This window comes from Callionymus lyra, chromosome 7 (assembly GCF_982586985.1).
Source record: "Callionymus lyra chromosome 7, fCalLyr1.hap1.1, whole genome shotgun sequence".
Classification (NCBI taxonomy): Eukaryota; Metazoa; Chordata; class Actinopteri; order Syngnathiformes; family Callionymidae; genus Callionymus; species Callionymus lyra.
In genome coordinates, this window is record NC_141824.1 from 12,761,183 (window position 1) to 12,781,949 (window position 20,767).

Below are 20,767 nucleotides of genomic sequence, written 5' to 3' on the forward strand. Positions count from 1 at the left end.
TTTAAATGTTTATTCAAATCTTTTATTAAGCATTTAATTTTTTCGAGTTTCTTAAATCAACTATTTGTATTTTGAATGGTTGATCTCTTTTTATATATAATTGAATCTTAAAAATCGGATATTGTTTTTTAAACAAAGACTTTGATTTAAAAAAACAATCAAAATCGTTTTCTAAATTCAACATTTCCATATAAACATGTTGGTATAATATCGATCAGGAAATATTGAATTTAAAAAGGCTATGAATAAAAGTTTGGAATTTAAATTTTATTCATTTGGAAAATATAACATAATAATAATAATACAAATTCAACCTTTCAATATACAAATTAATGATTTCAATTATTATTAAAGAACGATATTTATTGCTTGAAAACATTTCAATAAAAACAATTCAAAGTTTCAACATTTGAAATGTTAAACCTTTCAATAAACTGACACTGATATACTTCACTTATATACTTTTACAACTTTCCAATGACACTAAAAAGTCAAGTGTTACTTATAGACTCCCAAACCACTCGATAAAATTGCATGTTCATTTTGCAAAAAGAGCCTCTGAAAATGTAATATAGGTCCAATTTTGAATACTGATATATGCAGGTTTTAGGGGGGAGGTCAAAGGTCAACCGCTTAAGGTCAAGGGGACACAAGGGGGCCAGATGACCCCGCCATGATATTTCATATTTTCCCAATTCTAATCAACTATATATCATATTTGATATATTAAATAAGGATTTTTCCAGAGTTGTTTTAAAAATGGTTGACCCACTTACTTTCCTCTCTTCTCCGCCTTTCTTTTCAGAGCTTTTGGGAGTTTTGTGGTGTATTTTTGTACACAGACAGGCTAGCGTGTGTTTAAAATGCATGAATTGTGAATAGTTTTATTCTTTTCTTAAAAAAAAAAAGAGATGCGCTCACGCCATTTAAAGGGCATCCAGCTCCACATGGTGGCTGTGTCATTGGTTTTTATGGCAATAAAACAGATTCGAAAAAAAAAAGTGACCACATTTATGGTACAAGAGAAGGGGAACGGGGAAGAGAAAAACACAGGGAAGGAAACAATATGAGCAGTAAATGAGTCACTGTCTCACCTTTGTGTCTGTCCATTTTGCTACTGTTGGCGATGAAGGACATCTCTTCAGGCCAGCTCATGTCTTTGTTCCGGACTGTGGGAGGCGACAGATAATGACATGTGAAGAAAACAAAAAAGGTGTTTTTCCAACTCGAACTCGTGTGTTACCTTCAATGACCAACTGCTGCTCATCGTAGATTTTTAAACTTTCCAGAGTGTGATCTTCATCGTCCAGGAGGGTGAGGTAGTTCTGCACAAACATCCAAACAAAACCATTTATTTTTAATATTCTTTACTTCCGGGATTTGCACTATACTTTTAGCACCTCTGCTAGGTTGTGTGTGTGTTGTGTGATATATGTACACAAATCTCACACAAAAGAAAATAATGTCAACAAACTGATGCACGACTAATATGAAGTTATATCAGTGCCATCAGAATATTGAATGGTTGTATTTAACAATTTGAAACGTTACTTCTTTTAAATAAATAAATTAAACATTTTTAATATTGAAACATTTTAACATATAGTTTGGTATTCTGACTCCAGAAAGGTAACAATAAATGTTCTATATTCTTTTTATTATTATTTATAGTCATGGTCTTTTTAAATTAAATATATAAATATTGTTTAAATAGTGCAAGCAGTGAGTGTGAGCATTTATTTTTGAATTACTGTATTTAAAATATTAAAGTCCATGTGTAAATAAACATTAATTTAAAAAAAACAAAAAAACAATTCAATTACTCAAAACAAATCCCAATTTTTCAATATACAAATTATTGATTGTGAAATATTGGATAAAAACAAATATAACCATTTTAATATAGAACTATAAAGATAAGAAAGATACAAAACAGCAACAAATATTGTAAATTAAAAATATTTTAAGTCAAAAATTGTTAAAATCAAAATTCCAAAGGCAATGTTATTTAGTTTTATTATATTGTATTGTCCCTTTAAAATGATTGCATGGAGTTAAAAAGAATGTAAATCTAATTTTTCTGCCGATCGCAACAGTTTAAGAAAAAATTACCCAGAAGCTGCTAAAGGCTTAAAGAAGGAGAAAAACATTGACCTTAACTTGCCTAATATTTGAGATACAGAGCTCCTATTAGGTTTAAAATAAGGCAAAGTAGTAGTAGTTGAGACACGACAATTTTCGGCCTCTTAAAAAAGATTCAGCATTTAAAATGTTAAATCCAACCTTTTAATATTCTTATGGCACTAATATACTTCTATATAATGATATATAACTGTGTATGCATTCATAATAACACACACTCAGGTTTGTGTTCAATCTACTCGTCATGTCTGAACATGAACGTGTGTTTTAAAGGTCAACTATCTAACTAACCACTAACTAACTATCTAAGCCGGTGTTGGCGGCGGCGCTGACCTCGCTGTTGTAGAGCCACAGCCTCATGTCCTCCTCCTTGATACGAAGGCGCTGGGACAGGTACAGGTGGATGTCCTTGATGGTGCCCATGCGGCTGAACGAGCCGGTGTAGGCCAACACCCGCTTCAGGGGCGCGTTGGGAGACGGCACGTTACCTGCTGAGCCGGGGTCAGAAATCGTATAAAAAATAAAAAAAACACTTTGAAAAGGTCAGCAGCTGGTGATGAACATCGTTTTAGTGAATTAACGTTGTGTGGTTTGAGTTGTGATGAGGATTTGAAGTAAGGAAGCAGCAAGACATTGAGTTTGTTCAATCAACTTTGATTAGGTTTCAGATCAGCATCAGGGCCTTTGATTAGTTCTGTTAACGGATTCAATCGCTTGCAGGGGAAGGTTGATTTAATGTAATAATGATCCTTCGATTCAATTACAGTATGAAATGGGGCGTGGAGGATTTCATTACACCGTGAGCTGCAGTGCACTGCAGATTCTCCGCAGACCCGCGGAGGAAGTGGCTGCATCTGGACCCGCATTCAGGGAAGAGACACTTGACGGAATAATTGCGAGTTCGAGAGCAAGAGTGCTTCATCCAAGGCTGAGTTCCTGGAGGCTTTTGCAAGAATGTAAATGAGATCTGAACAGACCATTGTTCCTCTTGTTTCTACGACATTATTTTTGCACTGCAACAATTTCCTGCTTCCGACTAAGATGGAAAAAAAAAAAAAAATTCAAGATAACTGTTCATAGTACAGCCCACAAAACGGTGTACTCCCATGTCTATTTATGGAAGCTGATTGGTCGCTTTAATATCTTTTTAAATGCTATGGATGTAAGTGGGTAAGTAAGTAATATTTGTAGAGTGCTTCTCCAGACCATGGGTCACAAAGCGCTTAAATAATTAAAACATGAAATGCTTAAAAGGTCAAAACAACACCGAGACAAACACAGGAGTCTCAGAGAATCAAGGAAAAGCCTGAACGAATAAAAAGGTCTAAAGATGTTTCTTGAAGGAGTCAGTAGATCCATCCATCAAACAACAGGGGAAGAGATTTAAGGATCGGAGAAATGCGAGTTCTTCTACTAGAGCAGGTCAGAATTCTCGTTCAGAGTTTTGGATTAACTGCAGGTGAGACAGCTGCTTCTTGTTTAGACAACAATAGTCCAGACCAGAAGACACAAACGCATGGATTATAAGATCCAGATCATGACATGACAACATTTTCCCAAGTTTAGAGATTTTTCTCAGTTGAAGGAAAACGTCTATGTTGCTACAGTATATCAAGAACGGCCACCAAAGCATTATGTGAGCTTGGCAGGTTGTCCTAATGTTGAGTTTGAAAGTTTAAATCCGTCCATCCTATTTATATTTATGTATTGTTCATTTTTTCATTTCATTATTTATATGTTATTTTATGTTGCTACCACAACAAGTTCCAGTGTTGTGTTTACAACACTGGCAATAAAAGTTTTCCGATTCTGATAAATGTTGTTGAATTAAATTAAGTTACAAGTTAAATAAGTTACTATTTCATATAATGAGGAATTCAGGCACTACTGTAGTTTGTGACCCTGGTCTACAACGGCGCTTTACAAACAACTATTACTTACTTACTTACTGACTAGAAGACCAGAGGCCTTCAAAATGCAGGTAAGAAGTCAACTCTGAATAAATAATAATTTAAAAAAACACAATAAAATAAAAAAACCTGAAATTAATTTATGGAAAAAAGTACAAAATCTATGTAATTTATATCACTACTAAGTAAAGTACTAGTAAGAAGTAAAAAAAAAAAAGGGCAAATTTTCCTGATAGACTAAAGGAAGCTTGTACTGAAGCAGAGAGAAACTATCATGAGTAATAAATGATAGTCATTTAAACATAAAAGGGTTCATCTGGTAATATCACGTCTCTGAATTAAAAGTGCAGCTGAATGAAATCTCCATTTTTGAAAATCAAGACTGATGAAGGTGAGACTGGGGGGGCGAGGATTTTCAAGTGATCAGTCGATATTTCAGTTCTTGAGCCGGTGATTACTTCTGCCGCCAAGAGGCTGCTTCTTGTCCACTCAGGCAGGATTAATCAAAAAAAAGGAAAGCGAGGGGGGGGTTGAAGCTTTGTCTCGTCTCAGATCGTGCTGCTTACTTTACCTCGGAGTGCTGGTAAGTGTGGTGGGAACATTCGCAGGCTGGTCATACCCATATTGACCCAGATGTTGGACTGGGGGGTGCGGGTGGCGGGCTGCTGGCGGAGGAAGAGGAGGAAACGTGGGAAGAGCTCCAGCTCCGGCTGGTGGGTCCTACTCTCCAGGATGACCTGAAGGTCAAAGAGCATCGTTTGTTTTTTTTAAAAGAATGTTCATCGTCTTCTCTGAGACTGAGAAAACACACTGACATCACACACTTTATGTTTTAAAAGTTGATTTTTTAATGTTTTTTCCTTAAGCATTGAATTTATTTTTGAAAAAATGTAATTAAATAATTTATAAATTGAATGGTTATTAATTTTATTTATATTCATCCAATCATGATTTTTTTCATTATTGGAATTAGGATAGGATCATGAAAAAAAAAAAAATATATATATATATATATATATTTTAAATTTTGATAATTAATAAAAACAACAAATTATCTAAAACTAATTTAAATACTTAACACTTGGGTTATCTCTGGGTCAAGGTGACCCGCATCCCCGGAAACAAATGTGTTTTTTTTGGTATCCCTTGGGTTGTCTCAGGGTCAAGGTGACCCGCAGCCCCGAAAACAAATGCGTTTGTGGTATCCCTTGGGTTGTCTCAGGGTCAAGGTGACCCGCATCCCCGGAAACAAATGTGTTTTTTTGGTATCCCTTGTGTTGTCTCAGGGTCAAGGTGACCCGCAACCCCGAAAACAAATGTGTTCGTGGTATCACTTGTGTTGTCTCAGGGTCAAGGTGACCCGCAGCCCCGAAAACAAATGCGTTTGTGGTATCCCTTGGGTTGTCTCTGGATAAAGGTGACCCGTAGGCCCAAGAACAAATGTGTTTACCACAGACACATTTTTTTTCGGACCCGCCAGTCACCTTGACCCTGAGACAAAAAAATGCTTGAAAAATATATAACATAAAAATGTAAAGTTACAATATCTATAATGTTAATTTTAATACACTAATGAAACTGATATACTTCTATAGTTTTATGTGGTTCACCAGAAGTCATCTCAAAATCAATCATGATGATATTGTGACCTATCAAATAGTCTTATAGTTTCAGTGTGTAAGTGCAAAACATCTTCTCTACGGAGTCATTTTGTCAGACGTCCTCTCTGACGCGTAAGCAGATGCACAGAACAAACGCTAAATGTCAGTTTTCAAGTCCAACCTTGTGTGAAACTTACCGGTCGTGGCAAACTGAGGTTGGCTCCGTACCAGTGATAGAGGGCCCGCCACACTGGTTCTGGCACCACCTCAAAGTCTTTACCAGGCACCAGTTGTAGACTGTGCTTCAGCCTCCCTCCCTCCATGGTCAACGTCGGCGCCTGCGGAACAACAACATCTTTAACCGAAGAGCAAAAATTGCCAAGTACAAATCCATATAAATCCATTAAACTGACCAGAAACTGTTTCCTTCAACTGAGAAAAATCTCAAAACTTAACTTGTCGGAACATGATCTGGAGCTTGTAATCCATGCGTTTGTTTCTTCTCGTCTGGACTATTGTAACAGTTTGTTTTCATGTCTTAACAAGAAGGATCTGTCTCGCCTGCAGTTGATTCAGAACTCTGCAGCGAGAATTCTGACCTGCTCTAGTAGAAGAACTCACATTTCCCCGATCCTTAAAACTCTTCACTGGCTTCCAGTTTCTTTCAGGATCAACTTTAAAATTCTGATTCTTACTTTCAGATCTATTCATGGTCAGGCTCCTCCTTACATCACTGATCTGATCCAGCCTTACACCCCAGCTCGGGCTCTGAGGTCTGTGGACAGAATCTACTTATGGTTCCTGAACACGATTCAGGACCAGAGGAGAGAAATCTTTTCAGGCTGTTGCTCCTAAGCTTTGGAACGATCTTCCTCTCTCTTTGCGCTTGATGGATCTACTGACTCCTTTAAGAAAGATCTTAAGACGTTTCTATTTGTTCAGGCTTTTCCTTGATTTTCTGGAACTCCTGTGTTGTTCTCAGTATTATCTTGATCTTTAAAGTATATACTTTTTTTTAGTATGGTTTTGATTGTTAAAGCGCTTTGTGACCCTGGTCTGGAAAAGCGCTATATAAATAAATATTACTTACTTACTTACTTACATATCGCTGTTATTGGTCGGCTGGGCGGCAAAGCATCATGGGAGCTTTTCAACTCGTATTATTTCCTTCACCGACACAAACACACTTGCCTTCACAGGGTCAGTCGTGACCAGGGTCTGGTTGTCGATGGCTCCGGGTCTCTGTGCGATCATCTGGGAGGGCAGGTGACCGTTGGGTGCGGAGAAGCATTGATTGTTGTTGTCGGACGTGACGTGCGGACGAGCGAAGCAGCTTTCCGTGGCCGAGGGAGCGACGCTCAGAGCTGTTGAGATACACGGAGGAAGACGTTAAATCACGAAAACCTCTACTAGTTCCTTCAACGACAGTCGGAGGAAACGGACCGGACTCCGTGGCCTCGGAGGCGCTGGACACGGCGTCGGGGGACGTCTCTTTGGTCGGGCTGTCCGGGCTCCCCAGCCGTCCCAGTCTGTCCAGAGGCACTGGATCCAGGCTGGCCGTGGCGAGCGAGGTCTGCAGCAGGCTCATGATGGACGGCTGCTCCACCACAATGCCATTGTGCTCCTGGACAGTGAGACAACAGCAGAGAGGCTCCTGTCATCGGTCACAACGATACCTGGGGTTAATGTCGAGGACATGATCTCGCCGGACACACAACTTTTCAAAAGCATCGTTGGCAATTACATCTTATACACTGACTGGTAAGAGGGGCCATCAAGCAAAAGTAAAGGAGTGAAAGTATAAAATCAAGCTTAAATTACCATTTAATTGTATATTATTTAACATTTATTTCAAAAATAATCTAATGTAAAATCAATTTTATTCCCAAATATGTTTTATATATTATTTTTCAGGCAATACATTCTCACAGAAATTAGAGAGACTAGTGATAATACATTTATATAAATATAAAATCCAATATTTAGTTACTACATGAGCTTTGACCTCCACATAAATACAGGTCTGCTCTAAGCTGTGGAAGTTTATCATTCAATTGAAATATTTTAGTTTCCTTATTTACATTTTTTTCTTAAGGATCGACATATTTTCAAATTATTTTCAAAATTAATTCTTTTTTTTTTACATAGAGATTAATATTCCGGTTCCAGTAATTAAGAAATAAATATTCTGAATGTAAAAAGAAAACTATGAAAAATATTAAATTAGCAACATTTATTTTTTAATTATTGGAAATACAATATTAAACTTGATGTGTAAAAAATAAATGTATATTAATTTTGGAAATATTAATTGGTATTAATTCAAATATTAAAAAAAATATATAAAAAAAACCCTTTCAAATTATAAATGATTAATATAATGTATTCAAAATAAAAGGCCAAGATTTGAAAAATATTAAATTATTAACATTTATTATTAATATTTGGAAATAGGATATTAAACTTCATGTGTAAAATATAAATATATACTCATTTTGAAAATATTTAAATACAAATATTAAAATATATATATATAAAAAAAACAACCTTTCAAATAAAAAATAAAAATAAAATCAAATTATTCAAAAAGAAAAGGCAGAGAATGAAAATATATTGAAATTAGCAATATTTATTTTTAAATTATTGTAAATACAATAATAACTTAATGTGTAAAAAATATATATTAATTTTGAAAATATTAAAATATTTGAATTCAAATATTCTAAATAGAAAATATATAAAAAACAACCTTTCAAATTAGAAATTATTCAATTAATTTATTCAAAATAAAAGGCCAAGAATGGAAAAATATTCAATTATTAACATTTATTTTTGAATTATTGGAAATACAATATTGATGTGTAAAACCTCTTTCCAATTATAAGTTATTAAATTCAAGTATTCAAAATGAATGCTTAACAATGTGTTAATTATTCCAACTATCAACTGCTCCAATAAGAACTCACATATTGAACATAGTCCTTCCACTGCTGCCACCACAGCATGGAAATAAGGAACCAGCTGTGGCTCTGCTGCAGCCCATGTCTGCTCTCCCTCTCCAGCCAGCCGCTGACACCAAACACACACACAAGACATTAGAACATCTTCAATGACGGCACCATCTTAATGGAGTCATGTGCAGGAGACCGACCGGATGATCTGGCCCTCCTCCTCGGGGGTCGCTGGCCGGAGCCCCAGAACAATGTGACACACCTGGAAGAGAAAATGTCAGTTGAAGTTTTTTTTTTTTTTAAACACACAAGAAGTACTTGTCAAGATTGGAACTGTGGTACTGACCTGGAAAAGCAGGTTTAGGAATTCATTGGCTAAAGAACTTTTCACACTCCAGATCTGGTAGTCTTCTAAAGTCAGGTGACCCTTCTAGGGGAGCAGAGGAAGAGACAGACTCAGCATTTTTATTTTTAGAAAATGCAGCATTAAAGACGACAACAGGATCATTTGCACACGATGAGGAGAATTAAAATATATTTTAGTTACATAAAGACTTTATAAACCTTCAGATTTCAGAGAAGAAAATGTGAGATTATTTCTACTTATTTTGTTGAATAACCTTAGTGAGGTTAGACTGTTTATTTAACAGCTTTCACTATGTTTTTGATTACTGTTGAAAATTGTTTGATTATAGTTGAAAATTGTTAGATTATATTTGAAACTTTGTGATTATAGTTAAAAAATAGTTTGATTATAGTTGAAAATTGTTTGATTATTGTTAAATATTGTTTGATTAAAGATAAATATTGTTTGATTAAAGATAAATATTGTTTGATTAAAGTTAAATATTGCCTGATTAAAGTTAAAAATTGTTTGATTATAGTTGAAAATTGTTGGATTATAGTTAAATATTGTTTGATTAAAGTTAAATATTGTTTGATTAAAGCTAAATATTGTTTGATTATAGTTAAAAATTGTTTGATTAAAGTTAAAAAATTGTTTGATTATAGTTGAAAATTGGTTTATTTCAGTTGAAAATTCTTTGATTTCAGTTGAACATTCTTTGAATATAGTTGAAAATTGTTTGATTAAAGATAAAAATGTATTGATTACAATTCAAATTTTGTTTTGATTTCAGTTGAAACCTCTTTGATTACAGTTCAATATTGTTAGAATATATTTTAAAACTGATTGATTACAGAACAATAAAATTGTATGTGTACGCAGTAAGCAAAACGAAAATTGTGCAATTATATCAAAGTACAAATAAACTGTGAACCAACTGTTAGTTTCTAGTAAATCAATAAACAAAAATAACTTTAATCAGAGAAAATGAGAATAAAACAGTCCAGGATCTGCACATGAATTGTAAAAGTGTTCCTGGCATCATGGATCGACTTGCACACAGTGAGGTGTAAAGACAGACAGAAACCCTCTGGTGTGTGAGCACATGTTAGGGATTTATAGAATAGTTTCCTGCTCTCAGAACAAAGGCTTTGTGTCTGTGGAACAAATATTCAAGCAGGTCTCACCTTGGTGGTGTCGTGCATCTTCAGGATGTCGTCCACTATTTCAGACACACTACTGCAGAGCTCCTGCGCAGCAGAAGAACAAGTCCGATCAGAGATTGTGCACATGATACATGATACCTATGATATAAATATGAATTCATATATAATATTTTTCTTTTAAAGTATGTGACTTTCTCTTCACAGTTTATGTGACGATGAGATTTCTTTCATGCACTTTATGCTGATGCTATCTTATTTTTGGTGTTTTTATCTGACACATATGGAAAAATGACAGCATTGAACTGGTTCTCCAACAGATATATATATATATTTTAAATACTATGGCACTTACTGTATTATAGAAGTTCATAAGTTCCATCAGGCTATAAAATAACTTAATTTAACATTTTAAATGTTGACTGATTTATTTTTTCCATTAATTGTGTAGATTATGTATACTTTTTTTTAAAGGTTGAATCATTTAAAATTAAATTAAAAATTATCCTATAATTTTATATTGAAAAGTTGAATTGGTGTTGATTCAATAATTAAATTCAATAAATTAACATTTGAAATGTTAACACTTTGGATTTTTCTATTGAAATGTTTTGAAATTAAATGTTTCAATAAAAATGTTTTAATAATATTTTTAATAATTTAATTCCATAATTTATACGTTGAAAAATTGAGTTTGTTTTTTCAAATAAATATATATATGTATATATATATATTTATATTAAATTTAAAAGTCTATGAATAAATAAATATTAACCTTAGAATATGCATTTTGAATAACTGGAATTAGAGAATAAACGAAACAGTTAACTTTGAAAGTATTTAAAATTTAATTATATTTAAAAAAAAAAAAAATTAATGAATGCTTAAAAACCCCATCATTTCATTAAACATTTCAAATTATTTTATTTTTGAATAATTTATTTGAATTATTTATATTCTTTAATGTTTTAATAAAATTGAATTGATTTTTAAAGTCTACGAATAAAATAATGTTAAACTTGGAATATGCATTTAGAATAATTAGAATTAGAATATAAACAAAAAAAAAGGTATTCATTTTGAAAATGTTAAAAAATAAATACATTTGTAAAAAATAAAATGTAACATTTCAACACAGAAATTATTTAATTAAAAAACATTCTTTAATGATAAATGAATGATTAAAAAAAACATCATTTCATTAAATATTACATTAGTTAAATTCCTTCAATATTCTGATGGTACTGATGAACTTATTATAGTGTTTATTGTTGTCTGGTTCAAGGTCAACATACCAAAGACTAATGTGGTCGTGTTGGATGTTCTTTACTGATAAAATCATTGCTATAATCTACACGCGTGTTCATCAGGTGTTTTCCAGGCTCACCGGTAAAGTGTCCGTGCGATTGTCCTTCCACACTTCCAACAAGGCCACCACCATTTCATGCAACTCGGCCCGAGATAAAACTCCATCCCGGTCCACATCGAACACTTTGAAGCAAACTGTCGGTGAAGGAAGAAAAAAACAAAAATGTAATTTTTCAGAACGGTTTCATTCATTGAATATAAGAAGCATCGTCGTACACTTCTGTCTCTCAGCAACAGGCCCTCGGCAGCAGGCGGACAGACCGCACGAGATCTCCTTGAAGTCGATGTGATTGTCCCGGTTCTCGTCGAAGGCGTGGAACAATCCTGGATTCCATGAGGAAGGGGTGAGTATAAAAAACACAAAGCAGGAACTCAAACACTGACGGCGGAGTCGGACCTTCACTCAGGGAGGCGTGGATGGGTGGAGACACCAGAGGGACGAAGGTTTCCAAGTCGAACCGTCCTGTTCTGGACTGAGCCTTCAGCAGCCAGTAGCGCTTTTCTAGGTCGATGATGTCAGATTCTTCCACTGCAGGAGGAGAGAAGAAGAAACATTTGACTGTTAAAACATGTAAAGAACATCATATTTTTCATCATTGATCATAGTGATGAAATCTATTGTTTAAGAGGCAAATTTAAACAAGTGGCTACAGGTATATATACTTTATTGTACATAAATACATTAATAATTGTTTTATCCTTTTTAATCTCTAAATAAAATCGTGTTCGATTTCAGTTGAATATTGTTTGATTATAGTTGACATTGTTTTATAACAGTTGAAAATTGTTTGATTATAGTTGAAAATTGTTTGATTATAGCTGAAAATTGTTTGATTATAGTTGAAAATTGTTTGATTAAAGTTGAAAATTGTTTGATTACAGTTGAAAATTGTTCTATTATAGTTGAAAATGATTGGATTATAGTTGAAAATAGTTTGATTTTATTTGAAAATTGTTTGATAATAGTTGAAAATGATTTGATTCCATTTGAAAATTGTTTGATTATAGTTGAAAATAGTTTGATTTTAGTTGAAAATAGTTTGATTATAGTTAAAAATTATTTGGTAACAGTTGAAAATTGTTTGATTAGCAAAATAACAAAAAGATTGTATGATTTAAATTGTAGAATTATTTTTATATATATATTTATACATTTACATTAAATATTACCAAAATTGATCGAGGACAGAGCTACAGTCAAGAAAACAGAAGTAATTTTAAAACAAAGCTTCCTCTCAAAACATGCGTCAGGTTCAACATTGTCAACATTTGTCCACTAGAGGCTGACATGAGCAGTGAGTTGCTGCCACTTGTAAAAAGTGCCGGAGATTAGACCAATATAGCAGGTGAAAGCTGGACTAGGGTAAATGAACCAGCCTATCCGACTCAACATGCTAATCCAGAGCTTTAGCTAATAGGATTCCACAGCTGCTCGGCGAACGCCCATCATGGAAACAAACCCATGACAGGTGTCAGAACCTGAACTCACGCTTGGGATTCACAGAAACTGGTGGTGAGATCAGATGGGATTGTGGTGGTTAGGCTAGGTTAGGTAGAACTTTATTGATCCCTCTGAGACCAAACTGAAACTGAGACGGGTTTGTAATGTCTGGGAGAGGATGGACCGTCATGCTCGGTGACGTGATGATGTCAATCACTCCAGCTGGAGACGTTCCATGTTTTTTCCACCGTTCTGTCTGAGATCACTTCACCACCATCGCCAGGATTCTAGATCCAACTGTCACGAGTGTAAAAACCAGATTATTGGTAGATTACATTTTATCAATGCAATGCAATGACCACCAAGTTCTTATGGAAGTTTATCAGAATATTGAATATTGAATTTAATCTATTTTTTATTTATTTTTTTACACTTAACATCCAAATATTCACAGCTTTTGTTCATTTTTGTGTTCTAATTAAACTTCCAGCCGCTAGATACGTCCTAGGAACAATGAAATCCAGCAAGATCCCGGCAATAACTGAGGACAAGAGGATACAGTCGACTCCGGCAGCTTTTAAAGTTGGAACAATGACAAGATGTCACTTATTATTAAAATTCAATTATATTTTTATTTCTTTATTAAAAGGTAACTTTTTTTTTTAATTATTTAATTATTACATTTGAATAATTGAAAAAAATACATTTACTTTGTAGTTGTTTTTATCTTATTATATGAAAGTGTATCACGGCCATCAGAATATTGAATTTGTTGAATATAACGTGTCAAATGTTTGTTTAATTCAATACATAAAAACATTGACATCAAAATATTTTACATTAAAAGGTTGAAGTTGTTGTTGTTTTTATTTTAATATATGTAGAAATGTTTAATTCCAAGGTTACATATTTAAATTTCAAATAATTTTCCAAACTTAATATTTTTAAATTTGTAGCCATTTAAAGTCAATAATGTGTGGTGGCACCATTATAAAAACATTTTCTTTATTAAACATTCAATATTCTGATGGAACTCTTCGTCCACGAGTTGAAACTTATATAATATATTCACTAGCATTTACTAAAGAAGACACTGATGCCATGTAAGTTACAGCTAAGGCTGCACAATATATCGAAAAAATAGCGATATCGCGATATTGGCACGTGCGATATGCGTATCGAAAACATGTGCGATAATTTATAATTATTTATTGTATATTTGATTTGTATTGCACATATTTACCATGCAGCCCTAGTTACAGCAATACTTTTCAGATCAGTAGTATCTTAACTTTCTTTCTATTTTGTGTGTTTTATTTTTCTGGCAGTATTTTTTATGCATTTTTAAAATATAGTTTTTATTTTTATTCTACTGAATGTGCAACATTTAAAACAGCAGATCGTGGATCTATGCTACGTGTCGCTGCAAACCTCCTCATTGCTGTGACGTGTGTTTGTGCTGCAGCCGAGGCACGAGTGAAGAGGGAACTGGAGCAGAAACACCTGTAGATCTGATCTCAGAGCAGCATCAGCGAAGCAGGTCTTTATACTTTACAGCTCAACCGAGCAACAAAGGGCAATGAAATAATACATCGACTTCATCTTATCTACTCCTGATTCTTTGTGACAGACACTATGATAATAACCACAATAATTATAATAATGACAATAATAATAATTAATAATAATTATCATTCTAAAATATGTCAAAGGTTTTATTGGTTAGGACATTGGATGGTTGAACTTAACATTTTCTATTTTATTTATTTCAATATTTTTTGGAATAATTACATAATATATATTCTGTATTGAAAAGTTTTTATAATTCAAATATTTTCAAATTGTTTTTATTACACAAGTTTGATATTTCATCTCCAATAATTAAAAATTAAAACATTTGATTCAAAAAAAAAATTAAAAGTCTTTTAAATTCAATATAAAATGTTGTACCACCAGATAATATTGGATTAAAAAAAATATGAATTATAAACATTGAGTTTAGAAAGTTTATTTAGGTTAGGTAGAACTTTTCGGATTTAAAATATCAAACTCTCTGTGAAAAAAATAAATAAATCGAAAATATATAAAATATTAGATTTTTATTTTATTTTAAAAAAAATTAATGAATTAATTGGAGAGAAAAAAGTTGAAAAAAAAAGAGAAAATCGAAATTTTTGATTAAAAAAAAAGGAAAAACAAAGTTCAAATGTTAAATTTAGGTCATTAAATACTTATCCACAAACTCCCTACAGTCATGTCAAAGGGTAAATGGGTTTTATTTAATTTATATCCCATAAAAAAAGTGCGACAACAAGGTATAATACTGCAAGTTTTGGCTAATCACAGAAAAAACAACTCCTCCTTCTACATTACGCTATTATTCCTATGAATTATTGAACCTTGAATAATGAAACTATTGTGTTTAAGTCACTAAAAGACAAACATTTGAATCAAGACCATAATAAACAAAAGTCATTGCTTTGGTTTGTCACGTTGGCCAGGATCAAACTCAATGCTATGTATCCATCAATGTGAAATAATTCTCAATAACATACACAGAATAAGTTGTTACCTACCAAGTGGTGTGATTTTCTCAGAATGGCAGCAGAGGTACCATACCATTATCCAGGTAACATCCTTAAAGACCTGCCTGCTCCACAACCACCTAAGTTGCCGTACCTCGCTACAGGTTAGCGGCGACGCACGTCCGTCTCCGCCATTAGTCGAGACGTTCTAGCAAGAGTCATGACGACGTGTCACTCACTCTCTCCTCACACTTAAGAGGATAATCCAGGAGCGAGCAGATTATCATCCAGGTTCCCTGGAAAACCCAGGTTCATTCCCTGATTGGGTAATAAACCCTGGCTAAATTTACTGCACTACCTTTTTGAATTGGTGTATTGTGTTGCCTGAACATTATCACAAGCAGTTTGACCTACATTTACATTCTAATCTGAATATTTATTAATTTAATTTGCATTAAATTTAAAATTATGTGAATCCAGAGAGATTCTTCTTTGACCGCCATCACAGATTAAAAAATGAAGTATAGATTCAGTGCCATCAGAATATTGAATTTAACATTTTAAATGTTGAAACTTTGACTACAAGATAGTTTGCTTCTACATGATCAGCTGAAACTTCTATCAAGTAGCTCGGTGCTCTGTTGGTACTGTCTGGTGGAACCATTATAGCTACATAACATTATATTGGATTTAAAAGGATACGAATTAAAAAATATTTTGTTTATAAAACTATTGGAATAAGTACAATAAAATGTATGTTCATTTTGAAAACACACATTTAATTAATTTAATTAAATGACTTTAAAAATGAAACCTTTCAATATAGAAATTATTTAATTAATTATTTAAAAAACCAACTATTCAATCCTTAAAAAACAGCAAGCTATCAATAAAAACACAAAAGTTTCCATGTTTTAAATGTTAAATTATACCATTTAATAATAATATTAAACACGTTTATTACTTTAATAAACAATTAGGGTCACAAGTGTTGGAGTTCTATGGCTCCATTGGGTAAATAATGTTCCCGTTTCTGTTGTAAGAGATGCTGATGTCACTTCTTAACCCTTGTGTTAACTCCGGGTCAAAGTCACCCAAAGGCCTGAAAACAAAGGTGTTTGAGGTATCCCTTGTGTTGTCTCTGGGTCAAGTTGGCCAACCTCCCTGGCTTCCATAAATACACATGCAATAGTGGAGGTCCTTCACCCTGACCCAGAGACAAAAGACAAAGGATACCTCAAACACATTTGTTTTCGGAGCACTGGGTCACCTTGACCCGGAGTTAACACAAGGCTTAATGACTTCCTTCCGCTAGCAGAAGTATTCTTGACACTATAATTCAGGTTAGACAATATTCAGTTTATAATACGATTAATTCAATTTAATTTAATAATAACGATTCGTAATAAATCAATATACCGACCAATATGGCCGGGATATGTGAATATACTGAATGACATAGTTATTGATCTCATTTGATTTATTCATTTTATGTATTTGTTCACATCTATGTAAATATTTAATTCATTTCTTTCTGTACCGTCAACACCACAAGAAAATGTTTTGCGTTAACAACACTAAAAAAAGCTTTCTGCAGTCATCAGACACTGAACATCATTCCAAGAAGTTGCTACAAAAAATATATATATATTACCGCAGACTAGAGATGTAGCGATGCACTCGTCTCACAATACGACATATTTCAATACACTTATACGCATAATTTTCAATTTTAGGTGACATTGAATTAAGCGACATCTTGTCATCGTAAAAGCGGCCGAATGTATCCTCTTGTCCTCAGTTATCTGCCGGGATCTCGCTGGATTTCATTGTTCCCAGGACGTATCTAGCGTTCAGAAGTTTAGTTGCAACACAAAAATGAAGAAAAGCTGTGAATATTTGGACATTAAGTGTAAATAAAAAAAATATATATATTTTTTTTATTTTACAAACACTTTATTGAGTAATAATCAAGACAAAAAAAGATGAATAAAGATAAATGAATAAATACAGTGCTATTGAATATTTTTTATATTAAGATAAAAACAATATTGATATATATCAGTGTATAGATTGTGTACACAACGCATTGCAAACGTGTGCGTTTAAATTTCCTCGGAGGCCATAACAGGACGGATTGTGGGGGGAATTCAATAAAAAGTCATGACATTTAATCAACACACAAATGATGATGATATCTTATTACAGCTACACCCAGCGTCGTGTCGAAGGCAGCGAGTGCGGATAAGACGTGCAAACTCACGGTGCGTGACTCCGGCGAGCGTCTGGTAGAAGGTGGGCGTGTCACTGTCATCAGTCAGAGTGACACACACTCCGGCGGAGAGCAGCCATCTGGAGAAGGTGAAGGCCTCTTTGTTCTGCAGCACCCAAGCCCTGAAGCGCTCGTAGTTCACCTTGTCGCCCTGGAAGACCAACGCACAACGATATAGTCTTGTCGGACGTCAGTTCCTGTCATGTTGTGCGTGTGTGTTTGTGAGTGTGTGTCCCCCTTAACTTAACTTAACGGGATCAAATTTACATTAATAAACACAGGATATTGAATCTTTAAAGTGTTCTTAAATGAAATATATGTATTTTATTTTATTTATTTATTCAGAATAATGCACGTTACCATATTATTAAAACCTGATGTGTAAATGTGTGTGGATAAAAGTGCGTGGGAATCTCCGAGTGCGTTTGTGTGTGTGTGTGTGTCCCCTTTAACTTAACTTAACTTAACAGGATCAATTTTACATTAATAAACACAGGATATTGAATCTTTAAAGTGTTCTTTAAATGAAATATATGTATTTTATTTTATTTATTTATTCAGTATGACGTTACCATATTATTAAAACCTGATGTGTTAATGGATGTGGATAAAAGTGCGTGGGAATCTGTGTGTGTGTGTGTGTATGTGTGTGAGTGTGTGTCCCCCTTAACTTAACTTAACTTAATGGGATCAAATTTACATTAATAAACACAGGATATTGAATCTTTAAAGTGTTCTTAAATGAAATATATGTATTTTATTTTATTTATGTATTCAGTATGACGTTACCATATTATTAAAACCTGATGTGTTAATGTGTGTGGATAAAAGTGCGTGGGAATCTGTGTGTGTGTGTGTGTGTGTGTGTGTGTGTGTGTGTGTGTGTGTGTGTGTGTGTGTGTGTGTGTGTGTGTGTGTGTGTGTGTGTGTCCCCTTTAACTTAACTTAACCTGACTTAACTTAATGGGATCAATTTTACATTAATACACACAGGATATTCAATCTTTAAAGTGTTCTTTAAATGAAATATATGTATTTTATTTTATTTATTTATTCGGAATAATGCATGTTACCATATTATTAAAACCGGATGTGTTAATGTGTGTGGATAAAAGTGCGTGGGAATCTGTGTGTGTGTGCGTGTGTGTGTGTGTGTGTTTGTGAGAGTGTGTGTCCCCTTTAACTTAACTTAACCTAACTTAACTTAATGGGATCAATTTTACATTAATACACACAGGATATTCAATCTTTAAAGTGTTCTTTAAATTAAATATATGTATTTTATTTTATTTATTTATTCGGAATAATGCATGTTACCATATTATTAAAACCGGATGTGTTAATGTGTGTGGATAAAAGTGCGTGGGAATCCCCGAGTGTGTGTGTGTGTGTGTTTGTAACACAAAAATGTCCTCATGAAGCCTGCGGTTCACACTGACCTCGCTGAAGCACTTCCTGAGGGAGACCGGGACTTCGCCATCCAGGATTCGCAGGACAGCCTCGATATCTTCCCTGGCAGCATATCCGCCAAGATCGCTAGCGAACAGGCTAAAAAGGTCTACCAGAGCAAACACACACACGGGTTCAGAGGCGGTCCAGCACATCACAGGAAGACGTGTCCACATCAGGAAGCAGCAGCGTGAATGATAGACGCTAACATGGAGCACGACACCATGTCCAGAAAGACAACAACCTTTTTTCTTTTTAACCGCCGATTTCGTTTGTCGGTCAATAACGGGGGAGGTCTCATGCAACAATAGAGGAAAGCTGTGAAGTCAAATTTAAGTCACGGTCTTCTTTCACTGAGAATAAATACTGCTGTCGGGTTGCGCAATAAAAACAAGTGACGTGGTCTTAGATCTCTGTACTTCGTCGGAAATAGAGTTTTTTTTCAACTTCATCACTCACTTCTACACCAGTATTAACTGTGCAGTGCACATTCTCATATATGTATGTATATGTCACAGTATATACTGGATTCCAGATCCAGATAGGAATTCCAATCTGTACTAGTACAGATTCAGATCCTGCTACTGAACTGGGATCTTAATATTGATATGGAAATCATAGAAAAAATGTAAGTTAGTGACACGGTATAAAAGAGCTATTTCCCAAGCCAGTTCCACAGTCCTAGTAGAGATTCTAATTCACTAGTAGAATCTGGAATTCTCCTTGGACAGATTGGAATTCCAATATTCAGATCCCAGTTCAGTAGTAGGATTCCAATTTGTAATCTTTACTAGTAGTAGATTTATCCTACTGGTAGAATTCCAGATCCTGCTGGATTCCAATCTGTACTTTGACATTTGAAACATTTGTGACTACATGCATTTTGTATGTATATTCTGTGTGAACAATTGTGTAATTTGCGCCGCTGAGAGGGTTTAAATGAGTTGGAATAATAGGCTTATCTTATCTTAAACCAAACTGGGAGAGTATCAGAGGTGAGATTTCTGGGAGTTATTGTAGTTGAGCTAACCCTAAATTAAATTGCAGATATTTTAATAAAATCTTCCATAAGAAGAATAAAACCCATGAATAAAAGTGACAAATTTTATATTTTAGAAAGTGTTGAGTAGCACCGACCAAAGTAAAACCAGACTCACTTACTGTGTAAGTTACAGAGATCGAACAATGATCTGCAAGATCTAATCGTGACCTAATGCTGGTCCTGCTCCAGGCCAGAAATAGATAACCGGTAAAACTTAACCAGTAAAAATGGCTCAAGAGGATTTGATTTGTCTGTTATAAATTAATTGGTTAATGTTATTTTTCTCTCAGTTAAATACACATATTGTTTGGTATCGTCAGACTGAATAACAGCGGAAGATAGAATAATAAAATAGTCGTTTAATTAATCGTTTTAAGAGATTAATTCTGGAGACAAACATGAAAAAAGTTGCGTTAAAAGCAGAAGACTAGAACAGACGTACATTTGGCTTTCTCCTCGATGCGTCCTCGAGTCAGCAGCACCAGACCCACGATTAGATTATTAAAGTGCAGCCCTTTAGATGTTCCTCCGAATGAGTTGTAGATCACCTAAAACAC

At 34.1% G+C, this 20,767-nt stretch overlaps 1 protein-coding gene across 5 annotated transcripts in view; it reads right to left on the reverse strand.

Moving 5' to 3' along the window:
• Positions 1-20,767, reverse strand: part of usp32 (ubiquitin specific peptidase 32) — a 44,872-nt gene that overhangs the window by 14,592 nt on the left and 9,513 nt on the right. The window contains exons 3-19 of one of the 5 annotated variants that reach the window (XM_087795194.1): positions 20,653-20,758; positions 19,159-19,277; positions 17,711-17,870; positions 11,879-12,010; positions 11,698-11,805; positions 11,501-11,616; positions 10,138-10,200; positions 8,951-9,034; positions 8,805-8,866; positions 8,620-8,722; positions 7,097-7,277; positions 6,845-7,017; positions 5,851-5,991; positions 4,672-4,789; positions 2,476-2,630; positions 1,244-1,325; positions 1,095-1,169 (exon numbers count right to left, since the gene is read on the reverse strand). In XM_087795194.1, the coding sequence (XP_087651320.1) occupies positions 1,095-1,169; positions 1,244-1,325; positions 2,476-2,630; positions 4,672-4,789; positions 5,851-5,991; positions 6,845-7,017; positions 7,097-7,277; positions 8,620-8,722; positions 8,805-8,866; positions 8,951-9,034; positions 10,138-10,200; positions 11,501-11,616; positions 11,698-11,805; positions 11,879-12,010; positions 17,711-17,870; positions 19,159-19,277; positions 20,653-20,758 (1,978 nt within the window). Of the gene's footprint in view, positions 1-1,094; positions 1,170-1,243; positions 1,326-2,475; positions 2,634-4,623; positions 4,790-5,850; positions 5,992-6,844; positions 7,018-7,096; positions 7,308-8,619; positions 8,723-8,804; positions 8,867-8,950; positions 9,035-10,137; positions 10,201-11,500; positions 11,617-11,697; positions 11,806-11,878; positions 12,011-17,710; positions 17,871-19,158; positions 19,278-20,652; positions 20,759-20,767 lie in introns of all 5 variants that reach the window. The other 4 variants (XM_087795190.1, XM_087795193.1, XM_087795192.1 and 1 more) reach the window with 4 other exon arrangements.